General features: G+C 36.1%; 1 protein-coding gene and 2 non-coding genes across 3 annotated transcripts; all 3 read left to right on the top strand.

The window, feature by feature from the left end:
• Positions 1 to 1,441: 1,441 nt before the first annotated feature.
• On the top strand, positions 1,442 to 1,548 carry LOC135801554 (U6 spliceosomal RNA). Its single transcript, XR_010550398.1, has one exon. It is a non-coding gene; the product is annotated as a U6 spliceosomal RNA (small nuclear RNA).
• A 434-nt stretch (positions 1,549 to 1,982) lies between these two features.
• On the top strand, positions 1,983 to 2,089 carry LOC135801553 (U6 spliceosomal RNA). The gene has a single exon (XR_010550397.1). It is a non-coding gene; the product is annotated as a U6 spliceosomal RNA (small nuclear RNA).
• Positions 2,090 to 9,387: 7,298 nt separating this feature from the next.
• Positions 9,388 to 17,276, top strand: LOC135800510 (uncharacterized). Its single transcript, XM_065313765.1, has 3 exons — positions 9,388 to 9,547; positions 12,001 to 12,209; positions 16,927 to 17,276. Exons 2-3 carry the CDS (start codon positions 12,003 to 12,005, stop codon positions 17,116 to 17,118), a joined length of 399 nt encoding a protein of 132 aa, XP_065169837.1. The 5' UTR covers positions 9,388 to 9,547; positions 12,001 to 12,002; the 3' UTR covers positions 17,119 to 17,276.
• The last annotated feature ends 4,084 nt before the right edge of the window (positions 17,277 to 21,360 follow it).

Raw genomic sequence — 21,360 nt, 5'->3', positions numbered from 1 at the left:
AAGTCGTGCGGTTGGTAACTTTAGCGCAATTTCATGCTATGCATACTCATTCCAGTTGGTTGTAAACTTTGAGCGCAAACAACGTGATGCGGTTTTCTAGGAATATTGATGAGTTTGACAGCATTATTAAGTAAATGCCATTTTATAAATATTAAATCCTAACGTGCTATGTTCTGACATATTGAGTAACTAATTAAAATCTTCATTTTACTGAAGATTTATTGAAAAACATTTGATGTATAGAGCAGATTGTGTTACAGCGAAAGCTTATATACCACTTATTAGTATGATTGAAGTGCTGTTGATACGGTTAGTGATAATATTGTGTTTCATCGTGATTTATTGTTTCGTAGTGAATTTGAGACGGTTTATAACCGTGAAAGATAGGGCTTCACGCGATACCGAGACTTTTCTCGTATCGTCTCGGTATCGTCTCGCTTTTCCGAGACGAGACCGAGACGAGACGTGTTTCAACAATTTCTCGGCGATACCGATACCACAGTCCGAGTCTCGTTTTTGGTCTCGTTATTGGCCTCGTTAAATTTTTTTTATGTAGTTGTTATTAGAAAAATGAGAAAAGATCCAATAGATGAAATCCAATATATGACTATCTGTGAAATATTTCTTTTGTATATTCAAAAGAACAAGTCAGTAACCGAATATCATGACCTTTTTGACTTTTTGAAAGTTTTATGAAAATGTTGTCTTTGTTTACACATCCGGAGACATATTTTTGTGTTTTTCTGTACTTCTTGAAGCAAATATATTGTATACATCTGGGTAAGTTAGGAATTATAGACGTGCGTCGCTTACTTTCAAAACAAATCAACTCGATTATTGTACCCTAGTATACATTAGCGTTTAAACATTTGAAAAATTAAAAAATATATTTTTAATTAAAAGTGATGCAATCAAAAATTAATATTTTAAACTATATATGTATTTTGGATTTAGTTTACAATAAAAGCAATTAGCAATTAAATGACTAAACTTTTGAACTGCAAAGATCTAAAACTGAGTTCTACTTAAGGCTTCACACAATACCGAGACTTTTCTCGTAAGGTCTCGGTCTCGTATCGCTTTTTCGAGACGATACTGAGACCGAGACGATACCTTTGATAATCTCGTCTAGTCTCGTCTCGTGTGAAGCCCTAGTGAAAGATGTCTTGGAATAGTGTATGAAGTGTTCGTTAGGTGGCGCTACACGACACGTTGCATTTAGTCCAATGATAATTTACTTTTAATTTTTATTTTATTAGTGAACCATAAAATACTATTGCAATAGAAGAAATGTTTTAATGCTTATGTTTGGCGTGACATTGTAAGCTAATTTTACGAAAGTATGAGTATGAATCAATATATACGAGTACAAACATTAGTCTTCTAATTGTACTAGGTGCCACTTCAAGGTATATAAGACCTGCTCTGTCCAATGGCTGTCGTACTCGCTTCGGCGGTACATATACTAAAATTGGAACGATACAGAGAAGATTAGCATGGCCCCTGCGCAAGGATGACACGCAAAATCGTGAAGCGTTCCACATTTTTTGTCATTATGCAATTCAAGCAATCGAGAAAATAATTGATGTATCGAAGAGATTGCTTTATTGTAGAAGTATGAATACCTGTTTTTAGCAAGACTGAAGTGCGGTTGCCATTGTTAATTATAAAATGCATTTTACCTTAATTTATTGTCTTTAATTATACTTTTAACGGTTTATAACTGTTAAAGGTACAGTGTAATAGTTTATAAAACAACCGTTAGGTGGCGCTACACTACACGTTGCATTTAGTCCAATGATAATTTACTTTTAATATTTACTGCATTAGTGAATAATATAATAGAATTACTATAGCAGACATGTTTTAATACTTATATTTGGCGTAAAATTACAGAGTAGTTTTGCAAAAATTAGAGTGCAAATAAAGAAATATTGACACAAACTTAGAATTTCTAATTGTGTTCCTGTCCAACAGCTACCGTACTCGCTTCGGCGGTACATATACTAAAATTGGAACGATACAGAGAAGATTAGCATGGCCCCTGCGCAAGGATGACACGCAAAATCGTGAAGCGTTCCACATTTTTTCTGTTATTTACAAAAACTCACTAACAAAAATAATTCTTTATATTCCGTAAATAACTCAATTCGGTTCCTGATTATTGTTGGCTAAAGAAATTGGCATTTTATTGAAGGCGTTTGTGGTTTGCTTAGTTCCCTTTTTACAGCATTTATTCGGCTGCTTTTATTAGCTGGCATTTCACTGCGAGTTGCTCCTGATTGAATTTCTGGACACGGAAGGTCGCGCAGTATCCGAGAGCAATTCAAAGTCAGTGGTACAGACAGATCGAATGCGAGCAAGACTGGCCACAGTCAGCCTCAGCGCAAAGTTGAAACGAAAGAGGCCAGATTAGAAATGATTCCTGCGTGCGGCCATATCAAATCAATGTTTACTGCAGTTGGGCATCACACGTCGCCGTCGACGAGCACTGCATGAGTACGAAAGAGGAACCGGGATTACGCAGTCTAGTTGGCTGGGTTGCCTGGGAGATACTGGCGGGAGTGGGAACGAAAGGAAGTGACAGGAGTGGAGAGTAGCAGCAAAGGCAGCTCTAGCTAGCAATCGATGACTCCTCAGACCCTTTTCGACAAAGGCGACGGTTCATAACTATCACTAAAGACCGATTATTTTTTACATTTTTATTAGAAAAGTATTCTAATAGATGCAGTTATAAAATATATAATATATATATCTATTTGCTAAGAGAGCTGGTGGAGAAAAAAATTGGGTGAATTATTGAAACATCGGAATTGTAATAAATGTAGTCCTCGAAGAGGAATCGTTGAAAGAGCGGGCGGTAATGTATCCCCAGACTTCAGAAAACACTTTAGACACTTCACAGGCGAGAGAATTGGCTTCAGGCGATTGCTGCACAAAATTCAATAACATAGCCACATTGTCCTTTGCTAATTTTTTAATATAAATGCACACAAGTAATTATTTTTAAGGAAAAACTTTTTTTTATTTGAAAAGATTGAAAGGGAAAACATACTGTTTGTAGGCAAGTACCAAAGGTGTAAGCAAAAGAAAATGTAAATGTCACAAACTTAATTCCAACCATTTGTAAATTTCGAACCTAGCGAGTAAAAAAACTGGACCTGGACTTCATGCAAACAGAACCGAAGCAGAACAGCGACACGACCGGCGAACCGGCGAGAAATATTTGAGGTCCCAGCGGTGACCTCCGGGGAGCAGAAAAGAATCACGCCCGAAAAAAAAAACAATTCCACTTCTGCGTGAAACGCGAAGAGCGGAAATCTCTATAAATGCAAAGAACGAACGAAGTAAAACAAAAGTAAACCGAATATACGATACAACTCGAAATGCATCGAAACGAAACCTATTATGCGAAATAACATAAAATGGCATAAAATAACATGAGATAATGCGAAGCAAAATCGTTACATGCAAATGCTTCGAGGTTGGAGTAATATGCGATATGTAAAAGACTATAAAACGTAAAAAACACAATATTTTCTACATTTAGACGTTTCCATCGGGGCGGATGGTTCATATTCACAAAAACAAAAAATAAAAAACAGGAAAAATGGAAATTTACTATTAAAGCCAAAAATAAAATATAAAGTAATCATTTGCAAATTGTGAAGACATATTTTAATGTGAATATTAAAATAATCACAACCTGTATATTTATAATGATGCAAACATAACCATAAAAAAAGATCAAAGGAAAAAATATTCCCGTTTCAACAAAAAACAAGCATTTTGTTGTGCCTGAATGATAAAAATGCTAATCAGGATATAAAGGACAGATTCCTGCAATGAAAAAATATGCTCATGCATTTCAAAGGTGTAGAACAAAATGGCCGTCGTTTTACACACACACACATAACCCAACATTACATATTCATCGGATTATCAGAAACCCTGGCACCAAAAAAATAAATAAAACTAACTTTTTTCAATTTTTCCATTTTTAATCATGCCTGGTAGCAGAAAACGCGCATTTTTGCAAATACTAGTTCGCGTTTTAATGCTGATCGTTAACGTTAACGTCCGGATGTTGATGTGCTCATAATTGTGTTCAATGCGCCGTGCAGAATGAAGCGAACAAATTGTTTTGCCCGAGAGCTCGGAATTGAAGGCACTGTGCCGTTGGTTAACGTTTACGAGAAACAAATAACGAAACAAAGCGAAAAAGTTCCAACTGCGACGACTCTCGAGACTATAGCAGCGAGCACGGTTGTATAAACTCTCGTCTATATTAAATTAGCTTCCCTTCGTTTGTGTCTCTCACTAAAAATGCAAATACGTTCAACTTAACACAACTCTACATCGGATTCCACGTTGAGAACATTTATATCATAATAATAAACATTGGATTAAAATAGTTTTCTTTTTAAAGGTTTATTTTACACCGATAGATGTCGTTAGTATAAAAATAAAAATAAAGTTTTTAGTTTTTGTTTAATTTTGGTTGTGTTCGGGTCCAGGGAAAAAATCCCGAAACGCAGCAAATTCTAAAACACACTCCAAGCGGTCCTTTATTAAATTTATGACGCAATTCTATGAAATTAACTCCGGTCGCCACCACTGGCGCTGCAGTGAGCATTGTGCAAACGCGGGAATCGTTTCGAGGCATGCGGCACGTGAGAAGCAACATTTGTGTGTCCCCGATGGCATTTCGCTGCTGTTTTCGGCGCGTTCAATTGCCGCCCGGTGGCAGGTAGCGTGGCGCGCGGCCATTTTATGCCCAACGTTTGTTTCCGGTGTCGGTGGCGAAAAAAACACTCCGCTAATACCGCCGACAACCGAGCACCATCGCCGGTACGATTATTTAATATAAGCGGCGCACATGCCACCTACGCAAACGCTTAAATTGGAATGAAAATAACAAAGGTTTGTTCCTAACAGAAAAAAATCAGTATAAAAATAAACATTTAAGCCTAACCCTTTTTTAATTCAGATTTTTTTCAGTGTCGACTCTTGATTAAACCAATTAATTATTTACAAATGCATATTATCTTCAATGTTTATCCAAGCGAGTTAAAAATGTATTTTTCAATCTTTTGCGGAGCTCAAGGCGAAAATTGCAAATGTAAAAAATAAGAAAAACGTCAGTGGCCGTCAGATTGCGGGCGAAAAGTGGCGAACGTCGCCGCGATAAGCGGATGATCCAGAAATAACATCCCATTATAATTAGGTTTGCTCAACATTAATATTTCATGCGGTATTAGGGCTGGGGATTAACGGATTAATCAAATCCGGCCAAACTCAGCGCTTGCCCGTGCATAAATCACAAAAATTTCGCCGGAAATCTTTTCAGTGGAGCTTAAAATCTAGTTTCTAAGATAAACACTCCAAAATTCATTAAAAACCAAAAAAATTTAATTTATTTGCTTTTAATCGATTTTAATATTTATCAAGTAGTAAGCAATACGTGGAAAAATAAAACTAGTTTCTGGTTAACCTTGAACATGAACTCATATATAAAATTCCCAATAATTTCTTGCTAGTAAATAAACACCTTCACATTGCGCATCAACATGTTAGCGAACAGATTACCGCATAATAATAATTTAAATAAATGCGCCGTTAATTGAACAGGAAATCCCCGGCGCCCGCGGCGCAACTTCATACACTGTAATTCATCGTTAATTAAATTGGCGTCTAACGCTTCAACTGATTGGAACAACTTAAGACAAAACTCAACCAAACTCTGCTTAACTCAACTTCGCTCCAAGTTTTGCGCTACACGCTGCGATGGACTTACGAAATTTGCATTTTCATTAGCATTTATGCATCAGCTGCATTATTGCACATAATAGGCGTGTGTAACCTAACCTCAACTTAAGCTAGCCTATGAGATATGGGCAAAACCCAAGCGGGCCGCTTTGGAAACTAGTTTGCGCGTTCAATTAATTATTATCGATGACGATGGCTCTATCTGGTCATTAATGGACGAGTCCGTCGACGATGGCCAACTGATTCATTAATTATCACGTAAATACACGTTGGATATTGACTCAGGTAGATGTGTGTGTGTTCAAACTAATTCTAATTTAATTGATTTTGTTTATTTTGTGTTTTGGGTTTTGTTAATTGAAATGTTGGGTATTTTGTGTTTTCATTAAGTTTAATATGCATTAGCATGAGTATTAATAAATATAAACATCGAATGGAAAGTTTTAAAATACTTTAGCTATGGTCTTTTCTGTTCATGTTAAAAACAACTCTTTTTTGTGTCTCAAAACCGTGAAAAAACTGACAGAAGTAAAAAAAATAATTTTTTGTGTTTTAAAACTTTCCATTCGATGTTTTTTCACAGTTTTGAGACACAGAAAGTGTTTTTTTTAACATGTAAAGCCAAAGCCGTGGCTAAAGTACTTTAATCACGGGTTTTAGTCACGGGGTGAAGCTAATTCCGGCGCAATTGCCTATAGGTGAAGAAATAATAGCTTATACAACCGTGGCTAAACCTTGTTAAACACTCGATTTATTAAACGCTCGCTACAGTCGCTCTTAATCAATCTCGTTACAAAAACTTTGATTACCCACTTGATACTTAATATACTCGAAGTATTTTGATGAAAATAAACTCTTTGTTGTTTTTTGGGGTTTTCCTAAATGACTTTAGTTTTAATCTTGGATTGCTCATCGTTTGAGTGTCATATAATTAGCGTCGTCTTTGTATATTTTGCGCGCGCATGAGGGTCGCTTGTGAATGCGGAAAATGCGCGCCTGGAAGGTGCTTTCACAAGCAATTAAGCGCGCGGAGATAACCGGGCTTGCATACGAACGTGTTCATACGTTTATTTAAGTTATTAAAGGATAAAGGATTTGAACAAGCGGATCAAGCAGACGCTTAATTTATAATTATACGCGCGTATGAGTGGGAAGACGCTTGGAAATTGATCTAGGTAAGGATTTTGGTTTAGCTTATAGGGGTAGATGAAAGTGGGGGTTAGTTATATAATGATGTCACTATTTTATATCTTTAAACTCACATATACGTCGTAAATATTCCTTCGGATTTAAATTTGAAATTTTATTTGAATGCAAAGCGTAAATTCCGGAAAACGTCGATTTTTATACGTTGCGCTCAGAAGGAATAAATTTATCGGCAGAACGTAGTTTGCAATAAATTCAAAAAGTTCCCGATTATTTCATGGCATTTTTCATCATGATTTGCACCATAAATAAATTTCAAACTAAAATTCAAGAATAATTTACGTTTGATTAAATTGTATTGATTAAATAATGTCTAGTGTTCATGTTTGCTGGAAAAATATGAAATTTTTGATTAAACCAAAAAGGACGTAAATATTTATTTTCGAAATGAAAGCCATGAGCGCCAGGGCGGAGCAATTCATCGTTCCGTACTCGATAGATTGATGAAAGGGCGTACAACAAGAGACGACGCATTTTCCCAACGTTTTTTTCCTCTTTTTTACCCTGCTGACGGTTTGGAACGTCGGGACGCACGGGGGAATTAATTGGTGGCGGCGACGAGGGTGAATGGAAGAATACCATAATACGACTGCAAATTAAAACTAATGAATACTAATTAATATTAATCAAGGTTATACGAGTATACTGATTGTTAATGAATCGCAAATAATTCTATATTTTAGAATTTTACAAAGTTTACAGAAATAAATCTTTTGGATTTAGTTAATCTCCAGTAGTATTAACTATTGTAACTGATTGTAACTGTTTAGTGCATTGTAAAAGATTTAATCTGTAAGTCTAGCAACAAATCTCTTCGTTTTTCCCTCACTGGGTTAATTTATTAAATGTATTCCTGGAACGCAAACGCTACGCAAAGCCTACGGTCGCTATCGCACGAAGCTTGTGTTCTCATTGTTGCGGCCGCACAATAAATCCACCATAAATCTCTCTAGTTACCATTGATTACCTCTTAATTCAGCGAAAACAGCCGGGCTACTTTGGTAAACCGCACTTTCAGCCTCTGAAATAAATGTTGAATATATGCAACCATTTATTATACAGCATGGCTTTGTTAATATGTAAAGTAGTGTGCAGTTGGTTGTCTATGTTAAGAAATAAACAAAAGACGCGCAGTTTACAGCGTTTTACGGCGTTAAATCTTGGAAAATAGAATATTTACGTTTATGTCTTTCTTTGATAGACCGCCGGAACGCAAATGGCACTCCTGGCTGACGACGTCACGGGACAAATGGCGCCGTTTCGACGTGGGGTTACGGTTACGAGCACTGAAATAAATTTTAATCGCCGCTGCGCCGATGCGCGCACACTTCTGCAGAATTAACGCAGAACCGTTGGAGTGTAAATCAAATCAGGGTTTCATTTTATGAACATTTATTATCTGCCTCACGTTTGTGCGTTGTGTGTGATTGGGATAGCATTTGACTTTGTTTTAAATTTAAACACATTGTATTTATAGTTCCGGAGACAAAATAAACATCGGACGGGATCACAAATCGTAGAAAAAAATTTATCGCTGTGCTACATTCAGGCATAAACCATGAACGGGCGTGAATATGGAAATTTTACAGCAATCCACAAACAACAAACAAAAATTTGCACCATGAAAATGTAAAATGTTTGAAAATCACGAATCACAAGTGTGTTTAATGTGGAAACAATTATATCAACAAAGTGGTTGATAAAATTACGTGTAATAGTAAATAGAGCGAGTGTTTAATCAATCGAGTGTTTAACAACGTTTAATTACGTAAAGCTACGTATTTTCACGTTGAGGTTTTTGTATTTTAACTTCTGTGACTAAAGCCCGTGACTAAAGTACTTTAGTCACAGCTTTGGCCACCCGTGACTAAAATACCACTTTTGTATCTAAAAACCGTGGAAAACTGCGTTTTAAAAGTGCAAGTAGAAAAAATAAATTAAAAGCAAGAAACGTTTAGATAAATCGAGAAAAATCATGATGTTCGACATGCGCCGGAAATGCCTGGTCAGGAAGAAATTAAATTTATCGACTCTGACGGCGTAAGAATCCGATTCCGATAAATTTCAGACGGAAATTACTTTTCCTATATTAAAATATTAAAAAAAAACATCAATTTACATTTATATTTAAATGTTTTGCTTAATACTTATAAATAAACATTTAAATAATACTCGTAAAACATGTTAAGGTAAATAAACTATTAAGTATACTCAAGACGTTTCTTTATCATGCGCATCATGTTATGATCATTAAAATAATTACGCATAAGTACATAAAATTATTGATGAAATCTGTGAAACAAGTTTGAGTTGTTGTTTCTTTATATTATTTTCACGCTCGACTGCAATGTTTACAATGATTCCAAGAAGTGTTCACGGAGGGGGGTAAACCTTGAGTTGCTGTGGTGTCTTTAAACCTGAATCCCAAGCGGTTTAAACCATCAAGATTACCACAATGCGAAATTTTTATAAATACCGGCGTGGATCGCACTCGGGTGACAAGTTTACACTCGATCGTCGAGGTGTTTAGTTCGTTATTGTGTTAAACAACTTTTACAATCACAAACCTGCAGTAAGTACAAGAAATTTAATCATTTTTCTGTCATTTTTAAATAATTTCAATGCATTTTATCTTAAAGTAAACAAATACGCTGCTAATACTCGTATATCAAATTATTTTATTATTAATAATAATTAATGAAGTCTAAAAAGTGTTATAAAATACAAATGTACATCAAAAACATGTTTTATTAACAGTTTTAGTAAATATTAGATTTATTTCAATGAAATTACATTCAACTATTGTTGGCAGAGATAGGCAACTTAATATACATGTTCGCTATTGTAAACTTTATCTTCTGCACGCTTCAGCAAGGTTATTTTTTGATTGCAAACCGAACCAACTCGTCGTTTTATTATCGTGTAATTCCATAGAAATACGCCATGTCTGCATGTACACTGATTTCGTGCATACATGAATCTCATAAGCCGGCAGTTTAAAGACAACAGTAGTTTGAGCAAACGTTTCTTGTCGACTGTTTCCTAAAGTTCCGACTTCAGACTGAAATCTACGTCGCATTGCGCTTTCATTATTTCATGTCGACCATTCGGCAAGCGAGCACAAAGCGAAGAAGTTATTAAATGTTATACGACTTCAATAAACCGACTGAATTTAAACCAACGTTGAAAAATCAATTTTAGTTAAATATTTATATACGATCATTTGTTAATTTAAAAATAATAAAAACTGTTTATTTATTTATTATAATATTTTATGCAAAACTAACAATAAATTTATGTTGGGATGGTAATTTCAGTCCGGTTATAATTGAGAAATAACGGTAGCCGTTATCTGATTTCATAAAATGTACAATTTATATTGATGTTGGTTATGTTTGCCGGTTCGCCGTAATGGGTATGCAACACAAATTAGTTTTAAATTAAGCACCGCCATTACGCCGCGACGCGATACGCTCACAATATACATAGGTATAGAAAACAAGAGGATACAAGACGCGGCGCGCATTGTGCGCGCAAAACATTGTAATTATTAGTCGGCGTCGCTGGCATTTTAATTTGCTCGTTCGTTTGCAATGGCCGGCTGCGCGTCGCGGCGCGAGTCGTTTGTTTGAGTAATGCGTTCGAGCGCTCCATGGCAATCTTCGAATGAATAAAACGCCATTAATCAAAATAATATCCGCGCAATAATCACGCGTATTTCATGTTCTTCTTTTGTTGATTAACCAGATAATCAATAATATTATACCGGTTTCTTCTGAACCAGCCAGTATAATGCGGCTATAAATTATTCACAGACAATTATTTATAAACATACCTGAATAATTTAACTCCCAATTGCGATTAATTGCGATCTTGGGTCCCGGACAATAAAACAATTTCGAATTAATGAGCGAAGATAAACGCTCTGCCATAGACTACACAATGTTTTTTACTCGTCTGCAAAATTACAAAACCTAACCAAACTCATTGTTGTCTTAACATGGTTGGTATGTTACGCGCTTGTTACGTGGGACTTTGTTTTAAATTAGAAAAAAGCTTTTAGCTAAATTGCACATAAATCCAGCGTAATAATACGTTCGCCGCTTTTCGGCCCAGGGTTGTGTGAGTAGTACAATTTTGTAAAATCGCTTTAGCTTTTGCATTACTAAAAAATACGCGACGATCAAAGGTAGAGAGGTATATAATTTCAGAACATGAGAGAGACTTACACACTAATGACGAACGAACGAACGAAAACCTCATACTAGCAGGCGGAGGAAATAGTAAAACCGTAATGGATGTAAACCGTACTGGATAAGCTTCTATGATGGCAGAAGGGGTTCGTGGTTGGCGGGTCCTATGCATTCTACATGAAAAAGCTGTAAAACCATCAGACGACCGTAATATTTTGTACCTGGCCGCCGTAAACTCCGATAAAATTGCAAATTGCAGCCAGCATCAAGCGGCAACTGGTTTCTTTTTTTAGGTTAGGTTAGGTTATGTAGAGGATAAGCATATGCCGCATAAGTAGAACCAGTTTAGTTCAAATTAACCTCAAAACTGTTTTTCATGGTTTTTAGACACAAAAATTAGTATTTTAAACACGGACGGCCAAAGCCGTGACTAAAGTACATTAGTCACGGGTTTTAGTCACGGGGTGTTTTTTTTTAAATAAAATTTCGTTAAAACATTAAAATTAGCAAGAAATAGAATTAATTCTTTGTATATTAGATAGAATTCTATTTTATATAACTTTCAAGTAGTTTCCTACTCGTAAAAAGCTTTCTAAGCGTAGAATTGTGGATTGACGACCACGTTCTTTATTGGCCTGTCAAATTCTCCATTAAAACATTATTAAAACCAAACTTTAAGTGTTCGCGTGCTCATTTATCACTTTAACATTTTACTACTTTAAGCACTATTAACGCTTCCAAGAAATATGGAGCAATATATTGAAATCCATTATGAATTCTGAAATTGTTTTACTTTATTTCTTTTTCTTAATTTATTTTATTTTATTTTTAGATATGTTGCGTTATTTGCTCCTGTGCTCGTTGATCCTGGCTGTGGCCATCGCAGAAGACCCAAAGAGTCCCTGCCCGGGTAAATTTGACTATGTAGAGTCCAAAGAAGGACAGTGGACCGGAACCCTCACTCTTGACTCTGAATACTCTCTGCACGGCCTTTGGCTGCGCGTATTCTTCGATCGTGCTGTGAAGAAACTTGAGCCTGTGGTATGTACACACAAAATTTATCCGATCCTAAAACAACATTTCTTTGATTATTTATTTATCATCATTTGCCATCGTACGATTACGTCCGTTGTGTTGATACGGATGTTTGTTTTCTTGTGCAAATTCGATTGTTTCTTGATTTTTGCATTTTATCTATAATATAAAATGTATCGCAAAATCTGTTGGTAAGCGCATAACTCAACAACGCCCCAACCAATTTCGCCAATTCTTTTTTTAAAATGATTGTTAAAGTCCAAGGATTGTTTTTACGGCGAGAAAAATTCGAATAATTGCCAGGAAACCCATAAAAACAGCCCTTTTCTATACGATAAAAGTTGGCATTGAGATTCAATCATAGTTATAGTTAAATAGTTGAATCCGAGATGGCGCGCTGAAGTGCATTATTAGCAATTCTTTATATAATTAATTTCTTTAAAATAAAATTGCGAATCTTATTGATAGAATTGACACATATTATGTCTAAAACAAGAGAGTAAATACGAATTACATTTTTATTAAACACTACCGGGATGAAGTCACGGGCAAAAGCTAGTATTTTATAAATCAAGGAATAAAACAAAATTTTGCATAAATATACAACCCGTTAAATCGTAGGATGTAAAAGTCGACGTGATAAAAATTCATGCTCGCTATCGATTTTTACATTAATATCACCCGGTGCGAGCGCAAATAGATTCCGCTGAGATTATTGCATTTTTGTTGGAAACTTTTGCTATTCACTATTCGCTATTCAGTATTCATAATAGCAACTTAACAACCGTCATTCCCTCCGCATTGAATGACATTTGATGGTTCGATTATTAGAAATGTTCCTGGTTTCTCTCGCGTTCCCATTGTTTTACTGCCTTTATTGGTGCTTTATTGTGATGACAATGGGAGAATTGCCTTTGTATCACTATATTACGATGTAACGAAACAAATACATTCAGAGTTTCATTTATTTCACACTAGGAAAATAGTATATTATGTATTAGGTGGCAAAATGGGAATTTTGGTCACTTGCACAGACGCCAGCTCCACCCCGTGACTAAAACTGTGATTAAAGTATTTTAGTCACGGCTGTGGTTAAAGTACCACTTTTTGTTGTCTAAAAACATGAAAAATAAGCGTTTTAAAGGTAAAAGTAGAAAAAAAGTTTTATCATACAAAATTGCAAGGTATAAATTTAAACACGTGTGACAGGAACCCAATTACAAATTTTGATTGATCTGCGGTGATCACGTAGGCAATTAATCAACCAATAGAGTTTGAAACTTTGTCGATGCGCACCTAGTCATATTTGGAATGTTAAATATTTCAACAACAAACGCGTTTAAATTGAACTGCATGACAATGCACAGTGCACAGCAGAAATTAGTTTAGTGAAACCACAAATTAGAAAACACTAAACCCTAATGGCTTTCCGTTAACTTTGCGGTAAAGTTTGCGCTAAGTGGTCGGCTAATAAACGAAAGTTTAATTGAAACTCTCCGATCGTTAAGTTCCTTAAATGATGTTAAACACTAAAAGTCACACTCAGCTCATACAACATATCCATCAATTAAATTAAATTAAATTAAATTAAATTTAAGATATTGTAGAAGAAAAGCTGAAAGTTGTCGAAAATGTAATAGAAATTCATAATACAGGCTTATAACAAACGAAATGAAGAATAAGATTTTGATGTGGATTGTCAAGTTGGGCATGTGAATACATCGCTCATGGTAAAATGCGGTGGTAGAGTTATCCAGTCGGGTGTTTGGAAAATGGTTTGGAAAAGCAGTGCACGGAAACTCGGAGCGAAACTTTTCACATTTATTGCAATCAACATTGCGTCGAGCGAAAACTTTTGCAACTTTAGAATGTTACTGGCGGTGTTGAGCCTTTTCAGACTTGGGTTTTCGCTTATTCGCTTATGCTTACTTTCGTGTGCTGTGGTGCTTATCTTTTCTCCTTGATGTGCACTTACTCGCTGCAATTTTTCAACGACAATATAAAACTTTTAACTTTTCACTTCACTTTGTTGCATTTCCAAAAAGCCACTCAGATATTTGATGATAATGATAAAACACACAATGCTACAGATTATTTATTATAAAATTATCTTAATTTTAATCAAAAAGCAATGTTTAATTTTATATTTAACATATTTATAAATATTTGATTTTTGACCTCTGTGCACAAGCAAAAACATCAAAACACTGCACGTTGACTCTGAATATGCAAAACTTGTAAGTTATTAATGCGAGCATCAAAACGTGTTTCCGCTTTTCTTGCTGTTGGCCAACCACCCAGGTCCAGGTTGGTTTAATGGCGTCCATCGTTCTTCAACTTTACGATTTCGGCTTTCTCTTGTAAGTTTCCCCGAGGGAGATATACGACGAGCACATGTTTATGGTTTAGGACCGGCAGGTTCTACGTTTAGCGGGTTTAGCATTTTCGGTTGGCGGCAAGCTTGAATATGCATGCATACGGGCGTCACCCGGATCCCCAACTTAACCTTAAAGATCATACATCAGTAACCATCAACATGATCATATATATTTTTATTTTGTATTTATTTTTTAATGTTTTCTGAGTGATTCAGTTGGATAAAGAAGAATAAGTGCAATAATTAGTCATTTTGTGTATTGCGCAACAGGTTTACGATTCACGCCACCCTCTTGACACTTTCTCATCACTTAGTTATAAAATTATTCGGTGTCAAGCGCTCTTGAGCCAGCTCATTCATCCTTACAAAAGATGAATGGGATGTGAATAATATTATCGATAAAAACCGCTCAAAAACAAGCAAAAAACTAACCTCACTTAGTTTATATTGCAGCGCCATCTGCGGGACACTAGCAACATTAATTTTAGGTTAAATTTGAATAAATTGAATATTTCAGCCTATTTAAATAAGATAAATTGAACGCACCCAAAACTAGGAACCGGAAACCCAGTCCATCGAGTCATCAAAAGGATTTCTTAATTGATTGTCAATTAATTACCGATCTGGTAACAGGGACCACAAAGCTAGCACTGGCAAAGCTTTGAATTGTTGTTGTTGCCAGGACACGCTGATAATAATTTAAATCGGCTTTGATTTGGTGTATTTCATGGATTTGTACAAGGTTCTGAGGGTTTGATGAGGGCTACGTGGTTCACCGTCGTCTAGGGAAAACTTTGTCGATTAACTCTGACTGTAACTGAATCCAAAGAGGTTGATAAGTAGCAAGTGTACGAAAAGAAATCTTCAAAATGTCGTTAAAAGTCGTTTAACCTCAAAGTTTCAACGTGATTTCACCTGAAATCATAAAAATCACTTTATTACTACATTTACCATGTTAAACCTACATTGTATCATCAGAGGACATAAAATCTTTCGGTTCATTGTTTTCCGAATTGCATTAAATGTAGCAACGCATAAATCATGAGCTTTTCTTTTCTGCGGGCTTTCTTTATTGAATTCGGTTTATTTTCGCCGACTATTCGAATAGTCACATGCGTATTATTTGACACAATTTTCCTTTTACTATCGTCGCACACTCTATCTGGAAATTTAATGGTATGTCGCGTTTGGATGCATGCCAACCGCCCCTTTTCGAGTTGATAAATAAAAAATAAAAAGTTGAAAAAGCGGCGCACGGTGAACGAGGCATAGAAGTGTAAGGAAGAAAAATAGAGAGTGGGGATTGTAACCAGCGATAAAATAGCGGGGCGTCATAAAAGGAATAAAATAAATCGCGAGTGTCCTTGTCACAGTCAACTCCAGACGATTGAAAACGATTGAATACATTTTTTTAGTAAATAAAATTACATACTCGTATAAGAATAATAAAAAACAGATTTGCATAAAAAGTAATTTTATAAGTTTCGAAATTTTCTTGAATTTATTTTATTTAACTTTAATATTTTCACTCTAAATTCAAATATATACATATTTTTGGTAGATGCAAGCACTCTCGCCTTCTCATAATATTACCATGCAAATATTTTGATATGAATTCCACCGCCTTGAGCTTAAGACTTCAAATTTCAGAATGCTGGCAGAACGTGAGCGCAACTTTTACAAATTATAAATTACACAAACGCGTTGCCAGTGTGACTATCATTGTAGATAGTCAAACAAACGTTTTTTGGCGGCGGCGTGTGCGCGCACTTGCTGCGGTCGTGGTGTGTGGTGAAACGAGCAGCGTTGTTGCATCTCTGAACGGCGGCATTTGCCTTGCTAATGAATTTTTCCGCGGCGCATCCACTTTCCCAGCGCCGGCACGAGCGCGCCAACACGTTTGGGTTATTATGTTAATAGAACCGCAACGTAGAGAGATGTCAAGGGGATGAAAACCGTATGCATAGTCTCACGGCATACTGTGGTATACTGAGTGTTGGAGATTTTAAAATATCAGTTAAAATATTTATTTTTTACTTTTATCGCAAGTTTTTACGGTTTTGAGACACAAAAAGTGGTATTTTAATCATGGATGTCTAAAGTTGTGACTAAAGTACTTTAGTCACGGGTTTTAGTCACGGGAGGAACTTGCGAATGCGTATTTATATGAAATTTTAGTATTTTCTCTCAGATCAAAGTAAAAAATGAATACATGAATCAATTTAAAACAATTTTTAAATTTATGTGTAATTTTGGTTATGACATAACCTTAAACACATGGAAAATCCTTTTTATTATAGTTTAATTGTTTTTCTTGACATAATGTGAGCCTTTATTGATTTCCAGGGTGAAATTAAAGAAGTCCGTACCACTGACGACGATGCGAAGAATTTCCTCATCACAAATCGCGACTACCTTCTGAAGAAGAACACGCCGACGAAGGTGACGTTCACGGTGACGTACGAGGGCGAAGAACGTCCGGAGTTAATTGGCTATCGAATCAACGCGCGCGACGTGTGCCCCGAAGGCAGAGACTAATTACCGACGACCAAGCTCTCCAAACACGACGACAGCACGAAGAAAACAAACCAGCATGCTATGACAAACAGCAATGTTCCACTCTTTTTTATTTCCTCGCACAATTAGCAACAACACAGAAAACACAGAAAGAAAATTAAAGAAATTTGGTATTTTAATTTTAATTTTAATTATAATTACTTATTTACGCTTGCAGCAAGTATAATTGGTGAGTCTTTTTAATGATGCAGATTACAGTAAGTAATTAAATTGCAAATTTTGTCAAAAATTACAAAATCTCTGCATGTAGGCAACCCAATCTGCTCAAATATGCAAGCTAGGCACTTTTCGACGCGAAAGCAATCAATCACTCAAGATGGATGACCATCCCCAACATACAATCTAAACTTAACCCTTGATTTACGCTGAAAATTGCATTACTTTAACTTCGGATAAAAAATAAATCAATCAAAATATTAATTTTGTCAAGTTGAACGCATGCTTCATTATTTCGCGCCGATTTAAATGCGTCCTTTGGCATGAAAACGGGAATTTTAATTAATTAAAATTAATTGCACGTCTTGATGTGCCGCTTATAAGCGTGCAACACATTTTTCTTCTCATTCCTTCAATCAAGTCGGCGGTGATTTCGCAAGCGCGACGGAAAATAATTAATTGGAAAACTTGGCTACCTTTGAGTTTGTCAGTTACATGGCTGCGAGGTGGTGAAGCTGCAGAGAAACAAAATGCACGCTTAAACTTCGCCCTCGCTTTTCTGGAATTCGTTTTAATAAGGCAGCCACGAACGCGCATTATCAAACATCTGTCGGAATGAACAATGCTTCATAATGACGTAAAACGTTTATTTAGAGCAAATTAATTTTTCAAAATGGCGTTTTATGAATTCTAACCTTATTTTATGTTTATGTGAGACTTTATGCAACATTTGGTTTGTTTACAATCGATGTGCGAATCTTGGATGCTGGAGTTTCGCGTTCAATCATTTCCTGCATCTAGAAAATCGCAAATCTGGGCTTAGTTGTTCCAGGCGCATGTGTAAACGCGAGGAGCTTTCAACCGTCGACACGCACATAGAAAATGAGCACGTGCCGGATGACTGCGCTAAAAGTGAGGGAAGAAACTAACACAAACGCAAAAATTCACTCGCAAAAAAAATCACGCTTTTTCCTTCTTCGCTCTTCACTCTTCCTGTTCTACTTTTGTGTGTTGGTCGGTGTCTGGGAAAGTTCAGTCTGCCACTCGTGTATGCTCGCACGCTCGACCCGACACTGTTTTCCTACAACGTTTTTTTCTTTTCGCGCTTTTTATGTGCAACCGTTGCAGTTTTGTAGTGTGATATGTCGCAGGCATGAAAATTGCAGAATATTTCGAGCTGCAGACACAATGAATGCTCGCTGGGTGAAAGCCATTATTTAAAAACCGGGTTGGAAGTAGTTTTTAAGTGCATATCCGGCTTGCCTTCTTCAATTTCTTTCGTACACACAGGCGGCGGTGTTGTCATGGCGACCGAAAAAGGTGTGTGTGTGTACATTTTGTGATAATCTTACAGCAAACTGCAAAGTGAGTCAGCCAAAGGAGGATGGAGCTGATGAAGCCTAATAGAAATCCCAATTTTCCTTGCCTGACTTCACAAGATAACTAGCGAATGTATAGAATATACAGAATATAATACAGAATACAGGGTGTTGCAGATTTCGGAGAAATCAGTTTGAATTTTTGTTTTTCATAAAAAAACATACGAAATTTAAAGAAATATTTGTTTATTTATTGTTTCCAGTGTTTGACACTTGGCATTTGACATTTGGTTGACCTTTTGAAACTGACTCATAGATGGCGCACCAGTAAATTGTTCATTTGCTCATAATATTCGTTAATAGTTTTGTTGTTTTGGTTGCATAGCCATTTACACACCCAACAAAACAATTAAATGTGAAATCATTGAACTTTGAAGAGGCAAATGAAACAATTGCCGGCAGATAATTATATAGTGTCGAAATTTCTAACTCAATTTAAATTTCTTTCATTTTCTTCCATTCTTCATTCTTCTCATTGTAAAAATCAGTTTCGTTGACATGTCCCTTTCATCGCAGCAATCATTTTACAATCTGTTGCGTCTCAATACGTTTCCAGCATCAATTCGCTGGTGTTCAATAGACCCAAATGAAAATTGACGTCTCAAAGCGCGTTTTTCTCACGCCGCAGCCTTTGTGGCTTTAGCGCACACCGTCTTCAATGTCAGCGCAAAGACCCGCACGCCACGAAGGGATGGAAATTGAAGGAAAATTATCAATTTCCACGAATGCACACGCGCTTTTTACATTTCTCCTGCAAAGCCCAAAAGATCTCATACTCTCATAGTATCTTTTGGGTTGAGACCATTTTGACACGCAAAAGAATATATTATTTTGTCTTACACAGCAATATCGGAATATACGCCGAAATAGGAATGCTCGAGTAATATCTATTTCTGTCGCTCGGGGCGTTTTACATCACTTAGAATATGGGGCGCACGTTATGTAAGATGAAGGCTGAAGTCGCGTATCAGTCAGGCGCCTGAGAGAATTCAGCCGACACCTTTGCGTATATCCCTTGTGCGCTGTGTCGGCAAAAGTGCCAACTCTCACGCCCTCAACTTCGATCCGGCCGATGGTGATGGTGGTTTGCCATCACCATCGCAACTGGTATCTCAAACTCAAACTTGCGATCATTGGGATTATGATATCAACACCCTCGGGCGCAAGTTTCAAGGAGATATACACATCGGAAATGAGATCATTCGCCGAGGGGTCTTAAATCAATTTTCAATTTTTACTTTTTTCAAAATTAAATGATTTTACTTTTAATTAACGTAATAATAAATAATTTTGTTTAGTTTTATTGTTAAAGGCTAATTTTTACGGTTTTGAGACATAATAAGTGTTTTTATACACGGTCGTGATTAAAGTACTTTAGTCACGGCTTTTAGTCACAGGGTCGCTCGTTATGCTCACTCTTATTCAATCTAGTGACAAAAACTCCTCTTTAGCTCCTTGATACTTAATATATTATTATATGCAATTGTGTAAGTTAGAAATATTGGTTGCCTATAATAAATCAACATAACCTCACTTTTACTTTGAGTATTAATTGAATATTCAGCTGTTTACCAATAGATATTAACCACAGAATAGTTTTTATAATAATAAATATGTTGATTATGATGACCATAATAGAGTTGGTTAAACCACAAAACCGCAAATCGAGGCGACAGCAAAACGCACTCGAGCGGAAGACATCAGCACGCATGTGCTCGCCGCCGCCGCGCACTCTCCACTCTAGCAAATTACAAGATAATGCCATCGGGGACCGCGGGCAACCATTAAATTAATTGCAATTAGTCTAATAACACGCTTGCTGTTCTTAGTATGGTGTGTCATCCATAACCCACTTCATGCATGTTTGACTGAGCTTACAATTCAATAATCTTATGCCATATTAGGAATTAATTACTATATTTCCTCTGAATATAAACCAAATCATAGAAACATTAGCAAGTTTTATTATTTTTTATATACAGTAAGTTTTTGATGACGTATATTTTTAGGTTATGTAAAGTTCCTGTTTGATAGTAATGTTGCCTATATCAAGTTTTCGATATTCTAATAAAACAAGATTTTTAGATGTAAGCGTATATGAAAAACCCACCACTTTTAACTTTTAACTTTTAATATTAAATTGTGTATTAGACTTTTGATCGTTTTTTGCTGTTGTTTTTAGTATAATACTTGCCTGACACAAGGCGCGATTTTCTTACGGAAATCTGAGCAAAGTATACTGGATACCATGCTGGCGGTTAAGAAAACCGATGCGAAACGCAGATAATTAATAGAGTTTTTCCTCACAAGTACGAAATTAAATCCGCTCGCGGTGTAACAGCCTGCGTTACGCACGCATCGTGCTACGAGACGCAGGGAAACGCTGAAAAAGTCGCAGCCGTCTCTACTTTACATACACCGCGGTGGGGAAATGCGATTTAATGCGGGCGACCGTCGAAAGTTTTTCGATCTCATCCCACAAATCATTTTATTTCACATGAGCGTGTCAAGTGCGGTGGTACACATTTTATGTAATGGTTTTAGATGCTGCGATTACTTTGAAACGTTAAATTATTCGGAAAAGAAAAAATTGAATTTTTAATATTTATTATTTTAAAAGAGGTTTCTAATAATTTCACGAGTTTAGTTAAAATTTGATTTCTTTTAC

The sequence above is a fragment of the Atheta coriaria genome, unplaced genomic scaffold (assembly GCF_025399875.1).
Source record: "Atheta coriaria isolate IRGN ID8LTWV9N9 unplaced genomic scaffold, Caltech_Dcor_3.1 hic_scaffold_10_pilon, whole genome shotgun sequence".
Taxonomy (NCBI): Eukaryota; Metazoa; Arthropoda; class Insecta; order Coleoptera; family Staphylinidae; genus Dalotia; species Dalotia coriaria.
Note: the sequence above shows the minus strand (reverse complement) of the source record. Positions and strands in the feature narration are given on the sequence as shown.